The sequence below is a fragment of the Oryctolagus cuniculus genome, chromosome 18 (assembly GCF_964237555.1).
Source record: "Oryctolagus cuniculus chromosome 18, mOryCun1.1, whole genome shotgun sequence".
Lineage (NCBI taxonomy): Eukaryota > Metazoa > Chordata > Mammalia > Lagomorpha > Leporidae > Oryctolagus > Oryctolagus cuniculus.
In genome coordinates, this window is record NC_091449.1 from 21,384,385 (window position 1) to 21,410,726 (window position 26,342).

The following is a 26,342-nucleotide window of genomic DNA, read 5'->3' on the forward strand; positions in this document are numbered from 1 at the left end:
CAGAGGAGTCCTGAGCCTGAAAAGCAGACCTCCTTCCCTTTCCCCAGCGTCTTCGAGGATGACCGAGTGGGCCCTGGGGTCCCTCAGAGGGGGTGCGTTTCCCGAGCCCTCCCTGGGGGTTCACCACCAACCTCTCACAGGCCTGGAGAGGTGTGGGAGCCTCACAAGGAAGACGGGCCTCGGCCCCCTAGACAGCCCCTTCTTGTCTCAACCCCCCGCCCCCCCCCCCCGCCAATCCTCCCTCCCCAGCCCCCACCCCCACCCCCGTCACAGCTGCTGTGGCTCCGGATGCGACCTGCTCGTGGATCCCCGAGGAGGCCACGCAAGAGGTGATCCGGTCCCTGGGCGTCCTGTCCACCACGAGGGCGCGGGACCCGGCGGGGCCGCGTGCGCGGAGCTGTCCAGCACCCCGAGGCGGGGCGTGCGCCCCCCAACCCCCCGCCTGCCCGCCCCAGCCGCCTCCGCCCGCCCTGCCAGCGCCACTGCGGCTCGGCGGGCGCGTCACGTGGGCGGCGCGGCGCGGCCTCCAGGCTCCCGGCGCGGGCGAGGGGCCGCCCGGAGGACAGACAGACCCACGGACGCACTGCCGGCGGCACCCGGCCGGGCGGGCTGGGCGCAGCGCGGGGCGGCCCGCTCGCCGCGGGGCATGGATGCGCAGGGGGCCCCCGGGAGCAGGCCGGCCACGGCGCGGCAGCCGGGGCTCGGGGTCAGCGGCGGGCGGGGGTCCTCCCTGGCGGCCGCCGCCGAGTCCCCGCGGGGCCCGTGACGCCGCGGCCGATGTGGCCCCGCGCGCGCTGCGGGCCTGCACCACCGCCGCCGCCGCCGCCGCACAAAGACGCCGTCTGCCCACGGGCAGCATCTGCCGCGCCGGTCCCAGCCGGAGCCCGAGCCCGAGCCCGAGCCGGAGCCGGAACCGGAGCCGGAGCCAGGGGCGCAGGAGGCGGCGCCCGCGCGCAGCCGGCCCCGGCATGGAGAAGCGGGCGGCCGCGGGGCCGGAGGGGGCTCCGGGCGCCCGGGCGCAGCTCGCCGTTGTCTGCTTGGGTGAGTGGGCCGCACAGGCCGGGCGGGGTCTGGGCCTTGCCTCTCGCCTCTCGCCTCTCACCGTCCGGCACCGCTTCCTGGCCGGACCCCTCCGCGGCCGGGGCTTCCCGGAGCCCGCGCTGCGATCGCTCCCGCGCGCGCGGAGGCCACAGAGTGGGGCGCCTCCCCGGCACGGCCGCCTGCTAGGGTGTTAGGCTGCCGCCCGGCCTGGAATAACACGCCGGAGCCCGGGGTGAGCTGCACCCAGGCGGCAGTGCTGGCCGGCGCCTGGGGTCCGCCGCGGCTGGGGTCGGCAGGGAGCAGCTCTGGGCCCCGGGACTGGCGACAGAGGCTAGGCCGGCTGTCCCAAGAAAGAGCTGTTTCCTGGTGGAGTCGGGGCGTGGGCGCCCCGCAGATGGGGACCCAGGATGCCAGGGCGGAGGCGGCTGCGTGAGCGACTCCTTTTCCCTTTGTGTCGGCCCAGCGGCGGCTGGACCCCTGGTCAGCCCGGGGCATCGCTTGGGGAGGGCAGGGGAACCTGTCCAGGCCCACACCTGGGCGGGAGCGGCTCCTGCCTTGGCCAGGAGCCTCTCTGTCTACCTTTCCAGACCCCGTGTGCGGGAGAGGGGGAAGGAAGGGGTTAAACCCTCAACCCACATGGCTCCTTTATTTACCATGGTGGAGGAGGGAGGCCATGATGGGAGCTGGGGGTCATTAGGGGACACCCAGTGATGTCACCGATGAGGGCTCTGCGGCCCCACAGGTTTGCTGAAGTGAATAAGAAATGCGTTTGTGTTCAGCCTTGCTCTCCCTGCCCTCCAGCAGTCAGGGGCTGTGACCCTGGAGGGAGGCTCCTGCCTGGGGACGGGGTGGGACTGAATTCCCCAGAGTGCCCACCCCGGGGTGGGGATGGGGGCCCTGTGCTCTGGGCTCTGAGATGCTGCCTCCAGCCCAGGACGTACCCCATGGAGGGGCTCCCAGAGAGGGTGGCCCGGGTTGTTTGCCTCCCTTTTGAAGGTCAGGGTGGCACTGTCGCCCTCCTGCTGTGTGTCCCCGTGAAAGGGGGTGGCTCTCCCTCGCCCACTGTTGGGTGGTTAGGCCAGGGATGACAAAGCCCCTTAGAGGGAAGATTGATAAGCAGAGCCACCCCCCACCCCAGACTGAGCAAGGGTACCTCTCTGATGGGTGGCCCCAAGCCTGACAGGACATCCCCAGCCCCCCAATTCCCTCCAGGGTCTTCAGGACACCAGAGGTAGGGACAAGAGTCTCTGGGGCAGCCCCAGGCCAGCCTCGAGCTCAGGTGTGGTGTCCTGTGCCCTGGGACACCTGCCACTGGCCCTAAGTCCAAGAGCCACGCCTCCTCCACTGACCCTTCCGTGTCTCCCACAGTGAACATCTTTCTCACTGGGAAGCTCAGCAGTGCAGGTCCTGCCTTAGGTGAGTAATCCACTTCTCCCCTTCTTCCCTCCTCCCCAGCCCTTCTGCCTTTGTGACCTCTGAGGACAGGCCTCCAGGGTCCTGGCTCTACCCTGAGGCGACCTAGCCTCTTGTGTTTCTTTTCTGGATTACGGAGGACCTGGGCATGCTTAGGAAACAGCCTCAGTTTCCTCTTCTGCAAAATGGATCAATAGCTGCTGCTTAGGGTTCAGTGAACCCATGAGGCAAGATGCACAACCCAGTGCCTGGTACGTGGCAATGTAGTCCAATACCGGTGCAAACCGCCCAGGTCCCATGCAAGTGACAGATTGTGCCTCCTGTAGGTTCTCTGAGAGCCAGGAGGTGCCAGGGGATACCACCTGTTTTAAAATAACACTGGATTTAATTGGTAGAGGTGTGACTGAGTAAGGGGAGTGTTGCTGGAGCTGACTTGCTGGCTTTGTGGAGAGAACGGGGCCATGCCACGCCCTGCAGGGCTACAAGGGAGCTGCCAGGTTTGGTCCGGCAGAAGCAGGAGCGAGGGGAAGGCAGAGGCCAAGCAGAGCAGAGCAAACAGCTTAGGGCTGGCTAGCATAAGTGGTTCTGGGGGGCTTGGGCTGTCGGTGGGCTCAAGCTACCTGACACCTGGCCCTGGGATTCCTGAGGGCAGGGGGAACGTGGCTGCGGTGTGAGTTACACAGGTGGTTGGCATGGCAGGTGCAGCCTCGGAAGGGGAGTTCTGGGCAAACTGATTGACAGCAAAGGGGGGAGCACTTTGGCCTTAGGGCATCCCGGGTCTAAGAAGACACAGGGCTCGGACTCTGCCTCCTGTTGGGGCCGGTCTGCCTGTCCACTGGCCAACCTTGGGCTCTGGCCCGTCAGGAGCAGGAGAAACAGCTGGGTCCATCCCACCAGCATTGCTGAGGGGCTGGAGTGAGCCATTGCCGCAGTGTTACCAGGAAACCTGGTCAATCCCCGGGAACCCTGATTATGCAGGTACCTGGGGTTGCTAGCTCTGCTCAGGGCTCAGCTCGCTACAGATGCCCACTGAGGCTGGTTCAGGCTATGGCCTGGAGCCCTCGGGCAGGGCACCCCTGCTGGCTGTGGCAGCCCAGAGCCCACGGAAGCTGCTTTCCCCTGGCCTGTCTCAAGGACTCAGCCTTGGTCCCCTCTTGGTGTTCTCTGCACCTGCACACCGTGCTCTCTGTAGCCTGCCTGCCTCTGCTGCCTGGGGGCCGGCCCGCCCAGCACTGAGCAACCCCAGCCCTGCCTGACATCCCAGACCCACCGTGGACGGCCAGTGCTTCATCCCGACTTCCAGGATGGCCCCACCTGGGTCAGGTGTCTGTGGCCGTGGTAGGGAGTGGAGCTGGTTGTGTGAGCTGTACACGCAGCGGGTGGGGCATCCCTCAGTGGGAGCCAGGGCCCTGGCCCTCCTGGGGTGCAGCTCTGATCTCGTTAGGGTTGCTGGCCAGCTTCCGGCTGCCCAGGGTGCCCCTCCCGGTGTGGCTCTGTGACTGTGTTTTCAGGCCTTTCTCTGTCCTTCCTGCTGTGACGGAGCCTGGGCCAGGGACTGCTCCCCAGCCCCTTCTCTGCCCTCAGATACTCTTGAGGGCCAGGCTGGCTGCCCAGGGACCTCATAGGGCTTCCTGCTCAGCCCCTGAGCTGCCCGGCTATGCCAGGCACTGCCTGGGCTCAGTGACCTACCCCCTGCAGCCTCCTGATCTCTGGGCCCTGCCTCATGGCCACTGTGGCCTGGGGCAGTGAGCCCGGTGGGGCCCCCAGCCTGTTCTCCACCCCGCTGGCGACTGCCCCGGCTGCTAGGTGGGCTCCCAGCTCCTGGTCTCTGGCTCACCCAGGGACCTGACCACCTCTGGACACGGGCTCTGCAGAGGGAGCCGCATCAGGCCTGCTCTTGTCATCTGGGGAGTGTTGGACCAGGAAAGCAGGGTACAGGCAGTCTTCTCAAAGCAGGTGCGCTCCGGGTGCAGCTCACACAGCCCTCTGACTGCCCCCAAGTCCCAGACCCCTCTCTCCTCGTCACTGGCCCTGAGAACATGTAGCCCCCCCTTCTCTTCTCACTGCCTGCTCACCCTGTCAGGACCCTCCCCTCCTCAGGGGGGCCCCCCATCCCAGTCACAGGAACATCTGCCTGGACGAGATCTCCCAGCAACCCCTCCCACACAAAGCAATTCCTATTGACTCCATTTGGCAGATGGACAAGTTGAGGCCTGGGGCAGAATGGGTGGTGCCCTGGGGTGGGAATGAGGCTCCTGTCACAGGAAGAGCTGGAGGCAGCTGCTCGAGAGCCTGTCGGGGAGTTCCCGGCCTGCTGCCCGGAGCCCAGCCTTCTTCCTGCTCCACACCTGCTCTGCAGGAGGCTGGGCTCGCAGCTGTGCAAACCCCAAGCCCCTGGGCCCCCTCTGGAGAAGAGCAAAAGTTAAATGGGTGCTGGTGGTTGTCTAGTCATCTCCCAGGAGACCCAGCAGAGGCCCAAGAGGGACAGGCATTGTGTCTGCAGCAGGCCAGAGAGAGCCAGGGAGCAGGTGACACCTGGCAGGAGGCCCTGGATCTCTCCTGGTCACTGATAAATGTCCCAGCAGGGTGGGCCATCTGTTGTGTCCCTTAGAGAAGGCCTCTGGGGCCGAGGTAGGGGTGGACAGGACCCTGCTGCGCCCCAAGCCCTGTCCTTGTTGGGGCTGGGGGCATGGGTGAACGAGGGGTGGTTCTCGCCTCTTGGCTCCAAGGCTGATGCTTCTTTAGGCAGTGTGGGAGAAGAGGCACCCTGCACTCTGTCTCCTGAACTTCCAGCATGTCCAGCATGCTCCCCCCGGGAGAGACACCTCCTCCAGGGTGTCCCAGGTCAGTGAGAACCACGTGGCTGGTGCCCTCACCCATCCAAGGGAAGTGGCTGTTGTACTTTGCACGTGTGGGTGTGCAGCACCTGAATCCCTGCCCTGAATAGTCCTTGCTCCTCTCGGCTGGGGGTGGAGGACGTAAGCTCTGATTTTCTGGGTGAGAAGCTAGGCCCCGGGGAGGCTGTGTGAGCACCCCGCTGATAGGCGCCGGCTTGTGCCCCATTGGCTGGGACTATTGGTTGTGGCTGTGATGGTGGCCAGCCTTGCCTTCGGGCTGCTGGTGGAGTTTCTGTTCCAGTCCTTCGATGCCCTCAGGAGCCATTGGCAGGAAGGTCGCCGACTCCTGGTGAGTCATGGTGTCAGCGTGTGCAGAGCTCGTAGGGGGTCAGCCCATAGCTGGTCCCCAGCAGGCTTGAGCTGTCTGCTTCATCTGGTCACTCCCTTAACTGGGCTCCTGCGGTAAGGGAGGTCCTGTGTGGCATCCGGGGATACGGTGTTGGCCCAAACTACGCCAGCCCTGCCTAGGTCACCACACTGTCCCAGCAGTGGAGAGAACTCTGCTTCCAGGGTCACAGTGGGAGGTGGGGTCTCTGGGCTTAGAAGAGGGCAGTCACTTGTCTCTCTGAGCCTTTGTCACAGGCCATGGTGAGGGTCAGGTGAGCCAGCCTGCTGAAGGGGAGGAGCCCGCTGCCCAGTCCTGGGAGGGCCAGGGCCCACTGCGTTGCCCCAGCTGGGTTGGGCAGAGGGTGTGGGAATAATGGGTGGGTTAAAGTGAGGACCAGGGTGAATCCTAGCTCCTGCACTCACTGGCTATGTGGCCCTGGGCAACTTGCTTACCCTCTCTGGTCACATCATCCACCTCCAGTGGCCTCCTATGTACACTCAGGATAAAACCCAGATTCCATGCCTGCATTTCCAGCTACATGGGGACACTGCCACCTCCCTTCAGGCCTGTTTTGTAATCTCCAAAGCCCCTGGGGTTCTGCATGGAGTCTGTGCCACAGGGCAGGGCTGTCCATCGCACCAGCCTGCCTACCGCTCATGCCTGACCTGAGCCCTCTGTACAGAGTTCTCCCCTCGAGTGCTGCGGCTGCAGCTGCCCCATGTCCAAGTGGGTCCTTGTGACCCCTGCATACACACTGCGTCCATGAAGCCTTGAGTTGTAACTTGCCCTTGACCCTCACCACGGCTTGAGGCCGTGGCTGCACTTGAGCCTTCCCTGTGGGACCTGTGCCATGGGGAGGGGTGGGGCTGCCATTTCCCAGCCTCCTCTCCTGACAGCCGCCTGCAGCGGGAAGCTGGAGCAGCACACAGAGCGGCGTGGTGTCATCTACAGCCCGGCCTGGCCCCTCAACTACCCCGCAGGCACCAACTGCAGCTGGTACATCCAGGGGGACCGCGGCGACATGATAACCATCAGGTGAGGGGCCTGGGGCAGGCTCGGAGGGCCTCCACACGGGCCGGGCAAGTGAGCCTGTGTGTGGGCACACCGGTGTGCTGTAGGCGTGTGCGAGCCCATGACTGGGCAGGCATAAGGAGTGCCTGTGTGAGCACACACATATGTGTACACGAGCCCATGTCTGTGCAGAGGGCAAGTGTGTGCCCATGTGGGTACGCACGTGTGCCCAGCTCCCTGGTCTCCTTGGGCCTCCGTGGCTGGGTGCCCTGGGTCCCTTTAATGGGAGGTGAGGACAGTCAGGCAGCTTGGCCCTGGCAGGAAGGGGGCCCCGGGCTCTGGTGGGCACAGCCTGGCTGTCTCTGAGGTCACAGAGGCGCTGGCTGGAGGCTGGGCTGGCACTGAGCCTGCAGCAGGGCTTCCCCAGGGCGCCTCGGGGTGGTCTCTGTAAAGGAGGAACAGGGCAGGAGCCGGGGTGCTTGGCAGGGACGTGTGCAGGGCTAGAGTGGCCCTGACGAGCTGGGACCCCCAGCCTGGGGTGGTCATGGGGGCGTTTGATCGGATCCCATCTGAAATACCAAGCCCAGAAGGCATCCCCCGACCCCTGCTACTCCCAGCAACAAGGAACAGGGCTGCTCACTTGCAGGGGCTGTCCTGGTGTCTGTGCCGTGGGCTCTGGGGTCTGGGGTCAGTGTTTCTCTCCAGAGGGCGCAGCCTCATCCCTCTGCCGGTGCCTTGGAGTGTGTGCTGGAGTTGCCCCCAGGAGTCCCTGTGTGGGAGGGACCTGGGCCCTCAGGCCTCTGCCCCTCAGGGAGGGGTGTGTGTGTGTGTGCAAGGTCCTTATGGCCCCTCTACTTGGCCTCTGAGCTGGGGATGCTGGTGTGGGCTGAGGAGGGGGAGAGCGAGCTGCCCTGGAGCTGAGCAAGACCAATGTGACCCAGGGCTGCCTCGGACCCCTGGATGGGCACAGGGTGAGGACGGGTGGCCGGGAGTGGAGGAGCTGGGCAACTGGGGGGATGAGGGGCAGGGGCAGTGGGGGCGGGGCTGGCTGTCCCTGTCACACACTCCAGCCTGACCCCCTCTGCTGGTGCTTGGCCGACGGGGGGCCGTGCGTGCCCACCCACATCTGCGTCCCTCATCTGCCCCCGCAGCTTCCGCAACTTTGATGTGGAGGAGTCCCACCAGTGCTCCTTGGACTGGCTCCTGCTGGGCCCAGCAGCCCCGCCCCGCCAGGAGGCCTTCCGGCTCTGCGGCTCCGCCATCCCTCCGGCCTTCATCTCGGCCCGCGACCACGTCTGGATCTTCTTCCACTCCGACGCCTCCAGCTCTGGCCAGGCCCAGGGCTTCCGTCTCTCCTACATCCGAGGTGACGCAGGGGCAGGGCCGGGCAGGGCCAGCATGGAGCCTTTCTCGCACAGGGGTCCGGGCAGGGTTAGAGGACATCCACACGGTTCCCAGGATGGGGCGAGGCCGTGGCGGCTTGTGCTGCGGCCCTGGGGTGCTTCAGCACCCTCCGTGTCACGGACCCCACTTCCCGGGCTCAGGTCTGAGCCCACACCTGGATGGGACCCAGCTGCCTCTGCTGGGCCCAGCGGTCCCGTGTCGGAGGGAGGCTCTGCTGTCCCCTGACAGCCTCCCATGACCTCTCTGCCCCACAGGGAAGCTTGGCCAGACGTCCTGCCAGGCGGATGAGTTCCGCTGTGACAACGGCAAGTGCCTGCCCGGCCCGTGGCAATGCAACACTGTGGACGAGTGCGGAGATGGCTCCGACGAGGGCAACTGCTCGGCGCCAGCCTCTGAGCCGCCGGGCAGCCTGTGCCCCGGGGGCACCTTCCCGTGCAGCGGGGCACGCTCCACACGCTGCCTGCCCGTGGAGCGGCGCTGCGACGGCACCCAGGACTGCGGCGACGGCTCCGATGAGGCCGGCTGTCCCGACCTGGCATGTGGCCGGCGGCTGGGCAGCTTCTACGGCTCCTTCGCCTCCCCGGACCTGTTTGGTGCTGCCCGCGGGCCCTCTGACCTTCACTGCACGTGGCTGGTGGACACGCAGGACCCGCGGCGCGTGCTGCTGCAGCTGGAGCTGCGGCTGGGTTACGATGACTACGTGCAGGTGTACGAGGGCCTGGGCGAGCGCGGGGACCGCCTCCTGCAGACGCTGTCCTACCGCAGCAACCACCGGCCTGTGAGCCTGGAGGCGGCTCAGGGCCGCCTCACCGTGGCCTACCATGCTCGCGCCCGCAGCGCCGGCCACGGCTTCAACGCCACCTACCAGGTGAAGGGCTACTGCCTCCCGTGGGAGCAGCCATGCGGGGGCAGCGGCGAGGGGGACGGGGGTGACACGGGCGACCAGGGCTGCTTCTCGGAGCCCCAGCGCTGCGACGGCTGGTGGCACTGTGCCAGTGGCCGGGACGAGCAGGGCTGCCCGGCCTGCCCGCCCGACCAGTACCCGTGCGAGGGTGGCAGCGGCCTGTGCTACGCGCCTGCCGACCGCTGCAACAACCAGAAGAGCTGCCCCGACGGCGCCGACGAGAAGAACTGCTTCTCGTGCCAGCCGGGCACCTTCCACTGCGCCACCAACCTGTGCATCTTCGAGACGTGGCGCTGCGACGGCCAGGAGGACTGCCAGGACGGCAGCGACGAGCACGGCTGCCTGGCCGCCGTGCCGCGCAAGGTCATCACAGCCGCCCTCATCGGCAGCTTGGTGTGCGGCCTGCTGCTCGTCATCGCCCTGGGCTGCGCCTTCAAGCTCTATTCCCTGCGCACGCAGGAGTACAGGTGGGCGCGCCCGGGGTGCAGCGAGCCTCACTTTGCCTCACATCCCTCGAGGGAGGCCCTGGGTGCCCTGTCTGCCCAGCCGGGCCCTGGGCCTTCCCAGCGTGGACTGCTCCCGTTCCCTGGGGTCTGATGGAGGGGCGGGGCCCTGAGACCTGTTGCCCTGGCAGGTGCCGGCCAGCCCTGCCATGCTGCCCCTCTGCCCGCTGCTTGCAGGGCCTTTGAGACCCAGATGACGCGGCTGGAGGCTGAGTTTGTCCGGCGGGAGGCACCGCCGTCCTACGGTCAGCTCATCGCACAGGGCCTCATCCCCCCTGTGGAGGACTTTCCTGTCTACAGTGCATCCCAGGTGAGCCCCACTGGGCCTGAGACCCCACAGGGCCCAGGCTTCCTGCTGGACTGCAGAGAACACCCAAGACCTGGAGGCTGAGGGGCCAGGTGGGACAGGTGCGGGCTGGACTGGTCCAGGCAGGGAGAGGAGGTTGGGCAAGGTGGGGGGTGATGACCAGGCTGGAGGCGGGGGATAAGGTGGTCTCCTGGGGTCTTGGTCCCCCCCCCGGGGGAATGCATGGACCTCTGCCCTCTCAACCACTGCCCCCCACTGCAGGCCTCCGTGCTACAGAACCTTCGCACCGCCATGCGGCGACAGATGCGGCGCCACGCCTCCCGCCGGGGGCCCTCCCGCCGCCGCCTCGGCCGCCTCTGGAACCGGCTCTTTCACCGGCCGCGGGCACCTCGGGGCCAGATCCCACTGCTGACCGCTGCACGCACCTCACAGACGGTGCTGGGCGACGGGCTCGTCCAGCCCGCACCAGGGGCCGCCCCAGCGCCCCGGACGGACACAGGCAGCCCCCGGGCAGCCAGCGACGGGGCCCCCAGTGCCCCTGGCCATGCACCAGAAGGGGGACCTCCGGGGCCAGTCCCAGCCTCCAGCCTGCGAGACCCAGAATGCAGGCCTGTGGACAAAGACAGAAAGGCCCGCAGGGACCCGCCAGTGGACAGCTCGGCCCCTGCGGACACGCCCCGGGAGCCCTGCTCTGCCCAGGACCCCCAACCCCAGGCTCCCACTGCCAGCAGCACCCTGGGCTCCCACCCTCCAGAACCATTGGGGGTGTGCAGGAGCCCCCCGCCCCCCTGCTCCCCAACATCGGAGGCCAGTGACGACGAGGCCCTGCTGGTGTGCTGACCCGCAGGACGCGCTGGTGATGGCCACAGCCCCGCTTTGTAACCAGGGAATACACAGTCGTTTCTACCCGGACTCTGCGTCCTTTCTTACGGAGAGAGAGAGAGAGAGAGAGAGGCCCCCTCGGTGGTCCCAGGGAGGGGCTGGCCCTCAGCCAGCGCTGCATCAGCACGACGCCACCCTGGGGTGGGCACGGCAGGAGGCAGGAGGGAGCATCCAGGGGCCTCATGCTACCCGCGCTAGCTCCTTTTCCAGACAAGCAGGGGGTGGGCCGGTCCCTGAAGAGTCTGCGGTGGCTTCTCACTTCATTCACACTGTGGTGGCACTAGCCACCACCTACACCCCCCCCCCCCCCCCGCCCTGGCTGTGCCGGGAGCCGTAGTGAGGACTGAACGCAGCCATGGGGACGCTGGACCTCGTCCACGGGGAGCGCTCTGCCCGCGCGGAGCCCGCCCCTCCGCCTTCCCAGCAGGGGCCCCAGAGGAGCTGGACTGGGAGGCTTCTGTCCCTATCCCAAGGCCTGTGGCACTGAGCACGGGCACAGGACAGAGGAAGCCCAGGAGTCACCTGCAGACCCTGGGGATGCTGCTCCATGCTTTCCCAGGGGACAGAAGCCTCGGCACCAACAGAGTGGCCGGATCCACCCCACCCTCTCTCAGGGCCTCAGTTTCCCTATCTGTAAACCCAGGGGCAGGCTGCGGGCTCTGATGTCCTGACTCACTCTGGTGGGGATGGATGGGAAGAAAGACGATGATGGCCGGGGGTCCCTGGGGGAGGGGCAGACGGAGCAGCTTGCCCATCCTCGGTGGTCCTTTGGGGACAGGGTGGCTCCAGCCTGGGGTGCGGGGCTGGGGGGAGCCCTTGGGTCGAACAGCAAAGCCCCTGGAGGAGCCTCTGCCTCGGCACCTCCCACCGAGGCACGCCCCCGCCGGCCCCTGCCAAGCCCACCAGGGACTCCGCCAAGCACAAGCAAGCAAACCACCAGCCCTGTTTATTTGTGGGCCCTTTCAGGAAATCTAGCAGGGCAGTGCTAAGACAGGGAACCCCAGGCGCATCGCTAGGGCTTCCTCACGACGGGCCTCTAAGAGGCGGATTGGTTTTTTTTTTTCCAGAAAAAAAAAAAGTTTTTGCAAAAACACCTCCTCAATAAAGAACATGTAAACAGAAAGGTTCAGTCTCTACAAACGTCTCATTGCGTCTTGAAGGGCTTGTCCGCGGCGGGCAGGGTGCAGGGCTGGTAGGGCCCGTTCTCCTCCTCCTCAGGGGAATCCTGGGGGTACACCACGAAACACAGCTCCTGGCCCCAGCGTGTAATGGACTCTGAGGACAGACGGATGGAGAGACAGATGGGCCTCGGGACATGGGCAACCTCCCCAACCCCACCGCCAGACCCCTCCCCTCCAGGGAGCTGTTTCCTCTGCAGGTGGGTTTTGTGTACTTGGGTCCACCTCCTGGGGTGACATGGGCCCTGCGTTACCCCACAGCGGCACCCCTGCCCCTCGGGCTGAGCTGCTTAGAGGGCCCGTGTCCAGGCTGTCCTGCTCACCCGTGAGTCTGTGCACACACTTTGGTTTGCTTCTCCAGAACACGCCCAGGAAGAAAATGGGCACCCCCGTGAGGATGATGATGACGCCAACCCCACACACCATGGGCTCTGAGATGAAGCTGAAGACCAGCAGGAACGCCCAGAAGACCAAGTAGGCCACGGGGACCAGCAGGCTCACCTGGTGGGCAGCGAATGGGAGCAGGGATGGTGCAGGACCCACTGCTTCCCTGCCCCACCTCCCAGGGCCCTGGGTTGACCAGCAACCAGATCAGTGAGGTTTTGTCAAAGTCCCGGTGGCCCTGAGCTTGCGTTGTGGCTGTGTGCACACTGTGGCTTGCACTTGGCAGCTGGAGGCCAGATACTTCGAGGCCCTGAGTATTGCTCCACCTAAGGATTCACGTGCAAAATGGGGTGGAGAAAGAGGGGCTCTTCCTTTGGCTTGGTTCCTGGTTTTGGTGTGGGCTCCTGGCAGCCCAGCTCTGTCACTGGCCACCTGTGTGACCTTGGGGAGGCTCTCTGAACTCATTTTCCTCAATCCACCTTCCTTGGGGTGCAAACCTGCTTACATACGAGTGCACGCAAAGCCCTGGGCCAGCCCCGGCCCTCCACCACCGCTGGAACCCCTGCGGCTGTCGTCACCTGTCCCTGTGCCCTCACCTTGATGGGCCTGTGGAGGGCCGGCCGCCTCCAGCGCAGCACGAGCAGGCCCAGGATGGTGACGCCGTAGCAGAGGTAGTTGATGAAGGACACGTAGTTGATGAGCGTGTATGTGTCTCCCACGAGCATGATGACCGCCGTGGCCCCACACTGGGAGAGGACCTGGTGCTGACAGCCGGCCTCCCGCCTATGCCACTCCACCCCATCATCCCTGCTGGCTACCCTGGGCCTGCCCGCTCAGGCCTTGGTGGGTTGCATGAGCTCAGGCCCCTCCTCCCCTCCCCCCACCGTGGGCTCCCTGCCATGGCCCAGCAGCACATGCCAGAAAGTCCCACGTGGCTGGGTGACCCTGGCTCTCTGTCTCCCTGGCCAGGGACCCTCAACTTACACAGACCAGGAGGGCGGGGATGGGGGTGCAGCGTCTGACGTGGATCATGGCCAGCAGGCTAGGCAGGTGCCCCTCCCGGGCTCCGGAGAAGCACAGCCTGCAGACGGGACACAGGTGGGCAGGGGCCGTGAGCCCAGCCCTGGGGGCTCCCACCCAATCACAGACCTCCGCTTTGGACCTGCTGTCCCGCAGGCTGTCCCCTCTGACCTGCTTCTGGCTCACTGAGCAGTCCCTCCCATCATCTAGCCTGCCTCCTTCTTGCTTTCTTCTCCTCAGAGTTGGGATCAGCAGGTCCAGCGTCCCTCCTCCTGCAGGTCCCCCCGGGCACCTGCCTTGCTGCACCCTGGCCACCCACTCCCCAGCCCGGTCACCTGGAGGAGGTGAACAGGTAGCCATTGATCCCTCCAAAAGTGGAAAGTGCCACGGAGACAGGCATGACCCACGAAAAGTAGCCCAGCAGCTTCTCCCCGAAGGTCTGAGTGCGCACGGAAGAGAGGCCTTGTATGAGGCTGGGGAGGGGCCAGGCAGGGAACTGGGCCGGAGCATCGGGGCAGGCTCCCCCACCCCTACTCACCACGGCCACTGCGTTGGAGGCCAGCAGCTCCTGGGGGGACATGGCGGTGAAGTAGGCCACATTGGTGAACGTGTACACGAAGGTCACCAGCGGGATGGAGATGAAGATGGCACGAGGTAGGTTCCTGGGAGGGGAGCGGTGGAATCGGCCATCAGCCTCAGCCCCTGGGGTCGGGGGACAGGGCCCAGGGCAGGGGCAGAGGATGTGACAAAGGCAGCGCTGGATCTCCATTGCCCGAGTCTCCTGGGAGCAGCAGGGCCAGAAATGGGGCAGCACTCTCACGGGGACAGTGCTGCCTGCCTTTTCCCACCCTCAGCCTGGGCACAGGTGGAGGACAGGGCCGCACTGTACCCCGAGGGGGCACCCAGTGTCTGCACATCAAGAGAGGACAGTTTGCTGGTCACCGACTCCCCAGCAGTGCCCGCTTGCCCAGCCAAATCCACCCCCTGTCCACAGTCATTGGCTTCTGTGTAGGGACCACGCTGTGTGCACACGTATGATCTGGAGCCAAATGCCAATCGCTGGCTCTGGGTACAGCAGGACAATGATGCCCAGTCTTCCCGAGGCCCTGGGCAGGAGCCGTGATGTGGCCACAGCCACACGGAATGGGCCTGGTTAGAAGGCAGGCATCCCTGGGCCAGTGCTGTGACATAGCTGGTAAAGCCGCTGCCTGCAGTACTGGCATCCCATATGGACACCAGTTCGAGTCCCGGCACCTCTTCTTCCAATCCAGCTCTCTGCTATGGCCTGGGATAGCAGTGGAAGATGGCCCAAGTCCTTGGACCCTGTACCCACATGAGAGACCCAGAAGAAGCTCCTGGCTTCTGGCTTTGGATCAGTTCAGCTCTGGCTGTTGGAGCCAATTTGGGAGTGAACCAGCAGATGGAAGACCTCTCTCTCTCTGCCTCTCCTTTTTCTCTCTGTGTAACTCTGGCTTTCAATTAAATAAATAAATCTTAAAAAAAAAAAGAAGGCAGGAAGAAGGCAGGTGTCCCTGCAGCTGGTGCTGTGGTGCAGTGGGTTAAAGCCTCGGCCAGCATCCCACATGGGCACCTGTTCCAGTCCCAGCTGCTCCATTCTGATCCAGCTCCCTCTAACGCACCTGGGAATGCAGCAGAGGATGGTCCAAATGCTTGGGCCCCTGCACTCACATGGGAGACCTGGAGGAAGCTCCTGGCTTCAGATCAGCTCAGCTCTGGCCCTTGAGGCCATTTGGGCAGTGAACCAGCAGACAATCTCTCTCCCTCTCTCTGTAACTCTTTCAAATAATTTAAATGAATCTTTTTTTTTTTTTTTTTTTTTTTAAGAAGGCAGGCATCCAGCATTCTTTCCCAAGTAGGACATAGGTGTGGATGCCCACACAGATGTGTGGACAGGCTGCCTCTCCCGCTGGCCGCCCCCCCCCCCCGCCCCCGCCGCACTCACTTCCGAGGGTCCACCAGCTCCTCCGTGACATAGTTGAGGAAGTTCCAGCCACTGAAAGCAAAGGAGCCCTGGAGGAAGGCCAGGGCCAGGTGGCCCACCGAGGGCGTCATCCAGAAGGCAAAGGCGTTGCTGGGCCGCAGCTCCTCAAAGTGCCCTGGAGGGGAGGTCCGGGAGCCTGCGGTCAGCACTAACCCCCGCCCCCCGCCGCCCTACCTGCACTCCATCCAGCCCTACCTTGGGAGATCTGGACAAAGCCCACACCAATGATGAGGGACAAGGCCAGCAGCTTCCCGCCCGTGAACACATCCTGGATACGCGTGGCCCAGCGCACACTGGAGCTGTTCACCCAAGTCAGGAGCACTGTGAGGAAAGGCGGGGGCAGGCGCTGAGGCCAAGACCCTCGTGTGGGCCACACTCACATCTGCTGCAGCCGCTGAGGCTGACGCTGCTTGGGGCTAGCAGCTGGGCGATGCCTCGCCCACCCAGGGAAGGGAGCGGGGCCAGGGCACTCACTCAGGCAGGCCATGGAGAGCACGCGGGAGGCGGCGGCGGGAGGAATACAGTTGGGGAACACGGGCTGCAGCACGTAGTTGGAGAAGGTCATGGAGATGACAGCCAGGCTGGTGGGGTACATGATGAGGACGGCACTCCAGAGCAGCAGGAAGCTGCAACGAGCGAGGACCAGAGTGGCACAGGCACCCTCACCCACGTGCGTGTGCCCGGCACCCACGTGGCTGGCAAAAGTGCCCGAGGCCGGCTCTGGGCCAGGAAGGCAAGGCTCACCTTGGACAGGTGCAGGCAAGGAGGCAGGGACCAAACATCTTTCTAAGGGCCACTTAGCCCCCCTGGTACCCCAGCTGTCTCCTGAGCCAGGGAGGGCTGGGCCCGGGCCTGACTTCCCATCCCAGCTCAGCCATGGCTCTTAAGAGCTGAGATGGCTGAAGATGGTTGATTCTGAGCAGTGGCCCCCTGGAGGGAGCCCCGTGGCCTGCAGAGACTGGACCCTGCAGAGAAGGGCCGTGGCCAAGCATGGGGAGTGATTTATGCCCCTTCTGTCTGCGCCTCCCCTCTGCAGGGCACCTGTGCTCCTGGCTCTGAGGCCTGCCCTGCTGTTCCCAGGAGCTCCATCTGTACCCAAGGGAAGGTCCACCCTAGGGCTGGGCGGGGGGGCGGGGGGGTCCTAGCTCCTGGCCTGCCCTCGTGGGTGGGGACAGCCTTATCAGGCACAGCAGCCACCTCTGGGTCCCCAACTTTATTGGGCTCTTGTTGGTCCACAGCCTGCCCCTTCTTTGCGTGCCCTCCGCCTGGCTGCTGGGACACTGTAGCTCGCTGGCACCCCTCCTGGGTGACCCTCTGCCCAGCCCCCCATGCTAGGTGTAGCTGCCCATGGGGTAGGGCCCTGGACCCTCTTCTCCCACCCGCCTTCTCCCCATGTGTTCTCTCCTGGCCCATAGCACATGTCCTGTGCCCCATTCCAGACCCCAGCCTTGGAGACCACCTACTAAGTACAGACCATGCGGCGTGCATGCCAGACCAGAGCTCCATACACAGCTGCCCAGCTACGGGCCCCTGGCTCACCACCTTTGGAACTGAACTTCTCCTCTGAGCTACAGTCCCTCCACCTAAGACCAGACTGAGCAGCTCCTTGGAAGTGTGAAATGTCCCCCTGCCCATCCCAGGGGCCACCAACTAAGGATCCTCCTAAATGGGAAAGCGGGCATCGCCACAGGGGCACCCCCTCCCCCATGCCCCATCTGGAATCGGGCTGATGGTCGTGGATCCACCTGTACCTCTGAGGCCCTCGCAGGACTGGACATTGCAACAGCTGTAATCTCTCCAAACCCTCCAGGGCACTGAACATGAACCTGACCTCACCTCTGGCCACACTGGTGCCCTCTGCAAGTACCCCCTAGCCCTTGGGATGCCCTCCTCACTGGCCAGCAGGGTGGGGGACATAGCTTCTCCTGGGAGTCTTCCCTGGATGGTGGGCGCCATGCTCTCTTTGCTGTGTGCCCCTGCCTCCTATAACCCTCACTCTTGGTCCCGTGCGGTCAGGCATGGGTGGGGCTGTTTCCTTGTTGCTCTGCCAGCAGCAGGGGGCTGGGGACAGATCCCCTGCCCTCAGCTCTCAGGAGATGCTGGGCAGAGTTCCCTGGGAAACAGGAAGGCCACAGAGAGCGTTAAAGGGGACTCCTTGTGGGGACAAGAATATCAAGGCCCCTCCCAGCCTGGAGGTGAGCACTGGCAGGCAGTTTCAGACCCTGAGAGCCTGCCCCTCCTCCATCAGCATGGGGTGGGGATCGGTGTAGACAGAACTGCTTCTTAAAGGGAGGCACAGTGGGTCACAGACCAGCGGGAGTTGCCAGCAGACACCACGCCGGTGGGGAAGATGAAAACTGCCGACACCCCCACTCCCTTCTCTGCATCTACCCCCATCACCTGCTCGGGATGAGCAAAGCAGAAGAGGAGACCAAGGCCCACACCACAGGGGTGTTCCCTGCCCCCGGGAACCCCCCACACTCACCCAGCCAGGCCCCCGAAGATCTCTGTGACGTAAGCATAGTCCCCGCCGGACTTGGGGATGGCCACTCCCAGCTCTGCGTAGCACAGGGAGCCCAGAGCCGTCACGCCCCCGCCCAGGACCCAGACGAAGAGGGCCAGGCCCACGGAGCCCGAATGTTCCAGAACACCCTTGGGTGAGATGAAGATGCCCGAGCCGATGATGTTGCCTGCGGGGGAGGGGAGATGGGAGTGTCAGGCAGGTCCCCTGCCTCGGCCCAGCCTTCTCTCAGGGGCTCTGGAAGGCACTCCCAGAAGGAGAGGGGAGCCACGGCCCCTCCCACCCAGCGGGACCCCTTCTGCGCTCAGCATCTGCCAGTTGGTGGCACCTTGCTCAGCCAGGCTCCTGTGCCAGAGATGGGTGCTGAGTTCCTCTGCCTCCTTTTGGCCCCAGAGAGGTGGCATCAGCAGAGGGTGGCCGCTCCTGTGTGTCCCCACATGGCCCACGCTCAGGCCCTTGCCTCTGGCCCAGGCCCCGCCCCGTCTCCAACCTACCAGCTCCTAAAGCAAGGTCTTGACCATCTTCCTGTTGGCCAAAGGCAAACCTCTTGAAGTGGCTCAGGGAGAAGCAGTGGCATGTGGGCTGAGGCACCCCTATATCAGAGTGCCGGTTTGAATCCCGGCTACTCTGCTTCCGACCCAGCTTCCTGCTGACGGGGAGATAGCAGGTGGCGCCTTCCTCGTCCCACCACACAGTCCCCTCTGTACTTGATTTCTGCATCCTCTCTCTCTCTGCCCTGCTCCCAGGCTCTGACCAAGAACCGGGTTTGAGGACACGGGCTAAAGAGACCCTGTCTCCTAGTGCCACTAAAACATTTCAAGCAGGTTGGGCAGCCACTTTGGACGCCTGCATTCCACATCAGAGTGCTGGTTCGAGTCCCAGCTGCTCCATTTCCGATTCAGCTTCCTGCTTATACATCTGGAAGGCAGCAGAACATGGCCCAGAGTACTTGGGTTCTTGCCACCACTTGGATGGAGTCCCTGGTGCCTGGTTTGAGCCTGGTCTAGCCCTGGCTGTTGCTAGCATTTGAGGGAGAGAACGAGTAGATTGGGGAACCTCTCTCTGTCTTTCAAATACATAACTCTTAAAAATTTCAGGTCCTGGCCAAGGGCTGGTGGGATGCAGAGAGGGACTGGTGCTGCCAGCAGCCATCTGGTTTACCCATGTCACATCAGCAGCAGACACGGTTGGCCACTCCCCTTGGGACCACCCCTGATTGCACAGGGGGAAACCCCAGCTGGTGCTTCCTGCTCAGCTCACTAAGTCTGTCTATCGGGACTGTTGGGAGGGCTCAGTGGGAGCCGATGTGAAGTCCTTGGCGCACCCTCAGCTGCCCCCGACGTGTGCTTTCCCTCTTTCCGTGCATAACTGGGCGAGGTCGGTGCCCTCCCCCTCCAGAGGCCACTGCCTTGCCCTCAGTGACCTGGCACCGTGGGTTCCGTGGCTAACACTCAGGGATGCATAAGTGGCATGAAGGCCTCGATGGGAGGGACCGTGGTGTGCGCTCCTTGTCTGTGAGGCAGGGCCCTCCCCATTGCTTTCTGGAACAGTGGGGAGTGTTCCCAAGGCCCAGCTGCACGCTGCAGCGCGGCGCCCAGCAGGAGTTGGACCTGAGCTCCCTGGGCAGTGTGGGCAGAGGAGGAGAGCACAGGTCTCACCATCGAATTGAGTGGTCGCAAGGGAGGTCTGCGCTAAGGCCAGGAGGAGACACCCCTTGTAGCCACAGACCATGTGGACACACCAGGCAACACCTGTGGGATCCGGGGCTAAGCCCCTCTGTAAGGATGGCCCCTCCTGCTGCCCCAATAGGGCCCTGAGACCGTGGTGGGGGACACAAGTCCATCAGGACAGAGCCTGCCTACTCCACCTGCCAGGCCCACAGGCGGGGCTGGACGAGGACACAGCCATGGCCACCAATCTGCATTCACTCCTTGTCCATGGTGCTGCCCCCAGCCCCCGCCCCTGGCCGACACAGATTTTCAGTCTGGACGGCCACGATGCCCCACTTGATTTTCTGGTCACATCCCAGGAGCCCTAAATACATCCAGATAAGGACGACATAATTCCTGGGCTCCAAGCTGCAGAGCTGGGCTGTGCCCTCTGTCTGCCTCCTGGGGGAGGGGAGCCACTCCTGCACCTGCCTGGCTGAGGGGCAGGGGGCCCTGGGTGGGCTGTGGAGTTTCTGAAGAGCCTTTGAATTTGTGCCACCCGGCAGCAATGCCTCTGTTCTCAGGACCTGGCGGAGAGGGATTGGCCAAAAGCCAGTGAGGTTGGAAGCCAGCAGGGGGCTGGGTGGCCTTGGAAGGGCCTGGGTATGCATGAGCCGGGAGCACCCGGGGCCCCGAGCTACCTGCAGAGACCCCATCGCTTGACACAATGCAGCCTGGAGGAGCCTCATGGCTGTAGCTGGCCGCAGAGAAGCCACACCTGTCACCCCTTCTGCACTTGGGGTCTGGTAGGGACATGTCACCAGAGCAGTGCCCAAGGCTGACGGCCCGTATGCTAGGCTCTAGGGGGGAGAGTGGCGCTGCTGTTGTTTAGGACACGTGGTCTCAGGTCCCAGTGCCACGTGGCAGCAGGCGTCTCTGGGGTCCTCCCTCTGGAACTGGGCTGCCTCCAGCATCTGCCCCAGGTTTGTGCCTGGGGATCCCCTGGCTGCTCTCAGCACCACGCGGGGTTGGCTGGGACTTGGCCAAGGGCTTGGCTGAGTGACAGCAGAGGAGGTGGAGGAGGGAGGATGCTGAGGACAGGGACGAGGGCCTCCAAGGCTCGAAGGGCTCAAGAGAGACTGTGGAGTGCAGGCATGCAGGTCCTGCGGCCTCCATGTTCCCATCCACCCAATGGGACAGCTGCACTATGGTCTTTTCAAGTCCTGAGCAGGGCCAGAGCTCCTGGGCAGGTAGGCGAGGTGTGAGCCCCCCTCCCCCCCAACCAGGCCTCCTCCTCCTCCACCCCTCTTTCTGAGCCTTCGCTGGGTGGTTTTTTATCACATTAAGATGTTTGGCCTGATGGGGCTTACCCGGCTCCTTGGAGGAATGAAGAAAGGGCCATTGTTCCCCGCGGCTGCTACAGGGCACGCTGACCTATTTCTGAGAGGCAGTGGCAGACCGCGGAGGTCACAGGGTAGACCATGGAGGTCGAGTCGGCAGAATGAGCCACCTGCCTGTGGTGTGTGTGTGTGTGGCAGGGGTGGTGGTGGGGAAATGCATGGTCTGATTTGGGGAGGGGGCTTGGAGGTCCTGCCTGGCCAGGATGCTGGCACTGCCCTCATCCCTAAATGCACAGGCTAGCCGTGTGACCTCAGGCCAAAGCTGCCCTTCTGGCTCTCAGTTTCCCTGTCTGCTGGATGGGTGCCACAGGGCAAGGGGGCAGCAGAGGGCTGCTCTGACCCTGACTTTGGCAGGGCCCGGGCCCCCACCGTGGCCGGCATCTCCCCAGTTCCCTCACTGGCCTCCGCCCTGACTGCCTTGGCCTCTTCTCCTTGCCCTGTACCATCCCCCTGATACTCGGGTATGGCCAGGAGGGGCCTCTTGTATTTGATGCGGGCTTGCTGGCGTGCTCTTGACCGTGGCTGATACACCAGAGGCCATGGGCAATGCAGATGGATCTCACAGCGGTCATCCACCCTGGACCACCCAGTGCTTCTTCTGAGGAACTGAGGACTACGGGATCCCAGTGCCCTGGAGTCAGCAGGCGGAGGCCAGTGAGGGAACTGGGTGAAGCCTGCACCCAGCACGTGTGTGTCCTTAGGGTCAGCGTGTGTCACGTTCCTCTGGGAGGCCTCCACTGAAGTCTTGACAGAAGCCCAGGAAGTGCCTGGAATCGCCCATTGGAAATGCACGCCTCCAGCCTCACCCACTTCCGGTTGGAGAGGTGGTGAGCAGATGCACAGCCCTCTCTGCCCGGCTCAGCAGGCCCAGCCCTGGCCCGAGCTCCAGGTCGAGTCTGGCCATGGTCCCCGACAACGACTCCTCCCGTGCCACATCTGACAGTTGAGACTGTCCTTGATGCCCCAGTGTGTCGAGCAAGCTGACACTCGGCCTCCTCCTCCTCTCCCTCCCGCCTCGCGGGCAGCTCCCCAGCAGGTTGCTTTTCTTGTCCCTTTCTTGTCTTACCTGATGTTTGACACTCATCCCTTGGTGGGGCTCAGTCCTGGGCCCTCTCCCTTCTCATTCACCACTCACGCTTCCTGACTTCCGCCAGCGGCGCCCACACTCCCGCCCCTAGTTCCGGCCGCTGCAGTGAACCAAACCCCTGCCTCTCTAGCTACCCACCCAACGAGTGGACATGTCCAGCTCAACACGTGCAAGTGCAACTCCTGACCTTCGACCCCCTTACCCCTGAACCTGCTCTGGTCCTGGTCTTCCCCATAAGGTCAATGGCAAACCGCACTCCCACGACCTGATGCCACTCTGGACTCCTGCTTCTGCCACACCCACATCCCGGTCACCACCAATCCTCTGCTCTGCCTCCAGGACACTTGAATAAACCCCCTGGCTGGCCCCTCCTGCTCTCACCCTGCCCCAGCTCCCTCTCATCTCCGATGAGCCCTATCTGCCCCTCGGTCCTTGGCCGAAACCCTCCTGGACCCCACCTCACAGAGAGAAAAAGGGCAAAGTCCATTCCTATGGAACCCCGCCCTCCTCCCCAACTCATCTCCCACCTAAAGTGCCCCTCACCCCAGCCTCCAGCGCCTCCTCCCTGCATAGTAGTCCGGGAGGTCTCAGCACTGATGTCTCCTCGCTGGCTGTGCTGTGGCTGAGGGACCCCCACGCAGACACAGCAGCCACAGGAGGAGCTGGAACCTGTCTGCCTCGCATCTGGAACAGTGCCTGGCACTGTCAACAGATGAGTGAGTGCGTCCTGTGTTGGCCCCCAGCCCTGGGGTGGGAGCTGCCCCCGTCCCCAGCAGTGTCCCAGAGCACGCCAGGGACCCTGGCTGCAGCTTCAGGCCCGGGAGATGGGGCTGTGGGAAGGCGTGCAGGTGACGAGGGGCTGGGCTTCTGGAGGGGTCCATTCTCTCTGGTCCAGCCCAGCCACCTCCAGCCCTGGTGACCACACACAGGAACCTGGATGAGGCTGGTGGAGTGGGGATTTGCTCCTGAGGAGCAGAGGTTCACCAGGTAGACCCCTGAGCTTTCCCATCTCCTGGCCCCCAGACACTTGCCTGAGCTGGGCACTTGTCACAGGGAGAAAGTGGACGAAGAGCCTGGCCAGCAGACCCAGGGGTGACCTCCACTCTGCTGGACCTGGACAGGTCCCTCCCTTGGCAGGTTGAGGTCCCTGAGTCAGGAGGAGACCCTGTGTGTATCCACTGGAGGTGAGGGACTCCCTTGTCCATCTGCTTGTCTGCCCATCCATAGTGGGGTAACAAACTCAGCCAACGCTGGTTACACGAGCCCCATCTTAATCCCCAACCTTGTCCCACCAAGGGTTCTGAATCTGGCCCAGTCTTTCCTGGTTTCAGAGCAGTCCGGAGGGCACTGGACTCCTGAGTCCACCACATGCCCCAGGATCATTGCAAGTCCAACCTCAGTTACTACATCTGTAAAATGGATTGAAAATTCCCATCTTGCAAGAGGGCAGGAGGACCCAGGAAGACCACGTGTGCAGCCTGCATGAGAGGTGCAGACTTGATGATGTCCTGCCCAGCCCTGCCCTGCCCGCTCTACCTCCTCCAGCCTGGCCTAGTCCCTTCCAGATGCACCTGTTATAGTCCAGGAGCTGCTGTCCTACATGCATTTTAGGCGGAGTCTCCCTTCTGCCGATGGCCCGTCCTCCCACATTTCCCCATTCCCCGGAGGGTATAAAGGGGAGACAATGACAGCATCTTCCCAGAGGGTCTCTGGAAGCTTCGGAGATAACCAGCAACTCATAACTACCAAGGTTAGGTAACTAGTTCCAGAACTAGTAACTAATAAGGTTACATCTGTGCGGTAGGATGGGAAGTTCTCAAGGTGTTCAAAGGTAAAACAAGAGATCTCAGGCACAGCTGACTTGGACCAGGCTCCCCAGGGGAGTGGGGTAGAGCGGGTGGGTTGGCCCAGGGCAGGGAGGTGGGGAGCTCAGGGCAGAGCCCAGCCTCCATCGTCCAGCCAAGGTTGACTGTGCCTTGTGCATCTCCTGCCTGGCCTTCTGCCTGCTGTATGCATCAAAGCTCCCCACCTCCCCAGGTCTCAGGACCACTACTGAGTGCTCTGGGCTAGGAAAGGGGGGAGGCAGGTCACTAGGGTTCATTCCTGGATCTTCCACCCTGGGCTGGCCAAGCTGCCCTTCACCGTAGCTCAGCCTTCAAAGCCTGGAGGCCGGGGGAGGGAGGCTGTGTACCTGAACAGTCACAAGCAGTCAGGGCAGACCTGGGCCACAGTGGAAACGCTCACCCAGTGCTGGAGAAGGAGTGGGAGGATGGTGGAGCAAGCCCCCCCATCCCCCGACCCCTACCCCCCCCCCCCGGCCCTCTTCTGGGGAGCCAGGAGCATGGGAGCCTCTGCAGGGTGTGGGGAAGGAGCTGAGTAGGAATACAACTGAGGATGCGGCTTGGTAGCAGCAGCCCAGGAAGAGCCGACTTTCCCTGCACCTGCCTGGCGCCGAGCGTGTGTGAGCTCCCCCTTCCTGGGAGGGTGTATGGGCCGTGGCACTGCTGCTGCCAGTCCCCTGGCCACAGCCCCAGGAGCAGCAGACGCTCAGGCAAGGGCACCCGAGGCCAGGAAGCTCCCAGGCGCAGTCGCGACCAGCTCCTAGGAGACACCAGTCTAGGGGCCAGGGGGTGAGGGAGTGGAGCCACCTGTCCAGGGGCTGAGCTCAGGGACAACTGTGGATGCGATGGCCAAGAGCAAGAGGGCAGCTGGGGCCCAGGAGCTCCTAATGGGGTGGAGGAGGAGTTGGGGGAGGGGAAGATCTTCCAGAGTTTGCCCCGCTGAGCCCCTAAATTTCCTTCCTTTCCAAGGGTGGGAGGGCAGTGCGTCCACAAGCAGCTCTCTCTGGAGGGACCATGGGAAGACCAGCAGGTGCTGAGAGAGAACAGCCAGGGCCCCAGTTATTCATCGCCCCCAGCCCACATCTCCTGGGACACAGCGGGACAAGACAGGTCCCTCCTAGGAGGGGCTCAAAGGCACTGGGTCTGGGTTATCCCAGAGGTCAGAATTCAAGAGAGGACAGAAAGAGAAAAATCCCACCACCATCCTCATGGGTCCCTGTGTGGGGCAGGGCACATGGACCCACTCACAGGTGGGGAAGTGGAGCCCACAAGGCCAGCCCAAGGCAGGGCCTGCTGGGATGGCCGCCCAGGGTGCTGAGGGCATTCCTGCAGGTTTGGTCTCTGCAGTCCCTCCATCCCTGGGGCCTGCTGCCCAACCTGCAGCGGCCACCAGCTCTGAAGCTACTTCTCTCTGTCCTACCTGTCCACTCCATCCACTTCCTGCTTTCCAAGGGAGTCACCACCTGGCGGGGCACCTGAGGCCTGCGCACAGCAAGGACTCAGTCTGGCCAGAACCCGCGAGTCTCCAGCGCGCAGGGCGGGCCCACGGCCATCATCTCCATTTCACGGATAAGGAAGGAGGGTAACTGCCCCGTCAAAACCGGGCCGTTCCGCAGAGGCAGGAGGTCGCAGGCGCGACACGCAAAGCCCTCAGGTGCGGCTGGGGCCGTGGCAGCCCCCAGCCCCGCGTGCTCGCCCGTGCGCCCTCCGGGGCGGCACACCGGGTCCCACCGTGGCAGACCCGCTGGGACGCACGGCGAGGGGGTTGCCCCTGCTCGGAGCGGCCGTGCGCCCGCCCGCCTCGGGCCCCGCTCACCGACGATGATGGTGCAGGCGCTCAGTAGCCCGATCTCCTTCTTGAGCGCCACCCGCTCCGAGGCGCCGGGACCGGGGCCCGGGCCCGGGGAAGGCGACGGCGCGGGGCCAGGGTTCCCGCGCCCGCTCGGCTGCTGTATGTAGCCGGCCATGTCGCTGTCCCGCTGCCTGCGCTGCCCCGTCCGTCTGTCCGTCCGTCCGTAGGGCGGTGCGCTCACGGCCCTCGCAGCCGGGACAGCGCCCACAGGCGGGCGCATGCGCTGGCCCCGGGCCCGGGCCCCCGGCCCCGGGGTGGCGGGGGCCGGCGAGGGACGGAAGGAGGGCCGGCCCGCAGCCCCCTCCCCCACCTCCCTTAAAGGGAACGCCCCCCTCCCCCGGGCCGGGCCTGGAAAGGAAGGCGAGGACTTGGAGCAGCCCGAGGAAGCACTTCCTCGTAGAGAGAAGGGACGAGTTGCCTGAGCTCCTGAGGTGGGGGCGCAGAGCTCAGAGCCGGGGCTGTCCCTGCCCTTAGGCAGAGCGAGGAAGCCAGAAGGGATAGCGTGCGGGGCGCACACCGCGTGCAGCGCTGCCACGCGGCGGCCACCCCGCAGGGCCCCGACGTGCGTGCGTGGCGCGGGGCGGCGATCAGGTGTCGGGCCCCCTTCTACAGGTGCAGGCTGAGGCCCGGCGACGAGGAAGGATCCCAGAGCTAGTGGCGCGGCTCGGACGCACACCCTTTCCGGAGTCTCCCGGGGGCCTCCAGGCGGTGAGGGCTG

General features: G+C 64.2%; 2 protein-coding genes across 2 annotated transcripts; one reads left to right on the plus strand and one right to left on the minus strand.

Moving 5' to 3' along the window:
* The first annotated feature begins 399 nt into the window (after window positions 1–399).
* LRP3 (LDL receptor related protein 3) lies at window positions 400–10,720 on the plus strand. Its single transcript, XM_051846718.2, has 7 exons — window positions 400–1,041; window positions 2,410–2,457; window positions 6,576–6,714; window positions 7,842–8,056; window positions 8,349–9,465; window positions 9,679–9,811; window positions 10,070–10,720. Exons 1-7 carry the CDS (start codon window positions 651–653, stop codon window positions 10,646–10,648), a joined length of 2,622 nt encoding a protein of 873 aa, XP_051702678.1. The 5' UTR covers window positions 400–650; the 3' UTR covers window positions 10,649–10,720.
* Window positions 10,721–11,619: 899 nt separating this feature from the next.
* On the minus strand, window positions 11,620–25,857 carry SLC7A10 (solute carrier family 7 member 10). The gene is made up of 11 exons (XM_051846719.2): window positions 25,589–25,857; window positions 17,760–17,964; window positions 15,749–15,900; window positions 15,470–15,595; window positions 15,236–15,389; window positions 13,811–13,934; window positions 13,608–13,711; window positions 13,237–13,333; window positions 12,849–12,998; window positions 12,192–12,369; window positions 11,620–11,965 (listed from the first exon to the last, which is right to left on the minus strand). The coding sequence occupies exons 1-11, from the start codon at window positions 25,842–25,844 to the stop codon at window positions 11,835–11,837; spliced, it is 1,677 nt and encodes a 558-aa protein (XP_051702679.1). The 5' UTR covers window positions 25,845–25,857; the 3' UTR covers window positions 11,620–11,834.
* Between the last annotated feature and the right edge of the window lie 485 nt (window positions 25,858–26,342).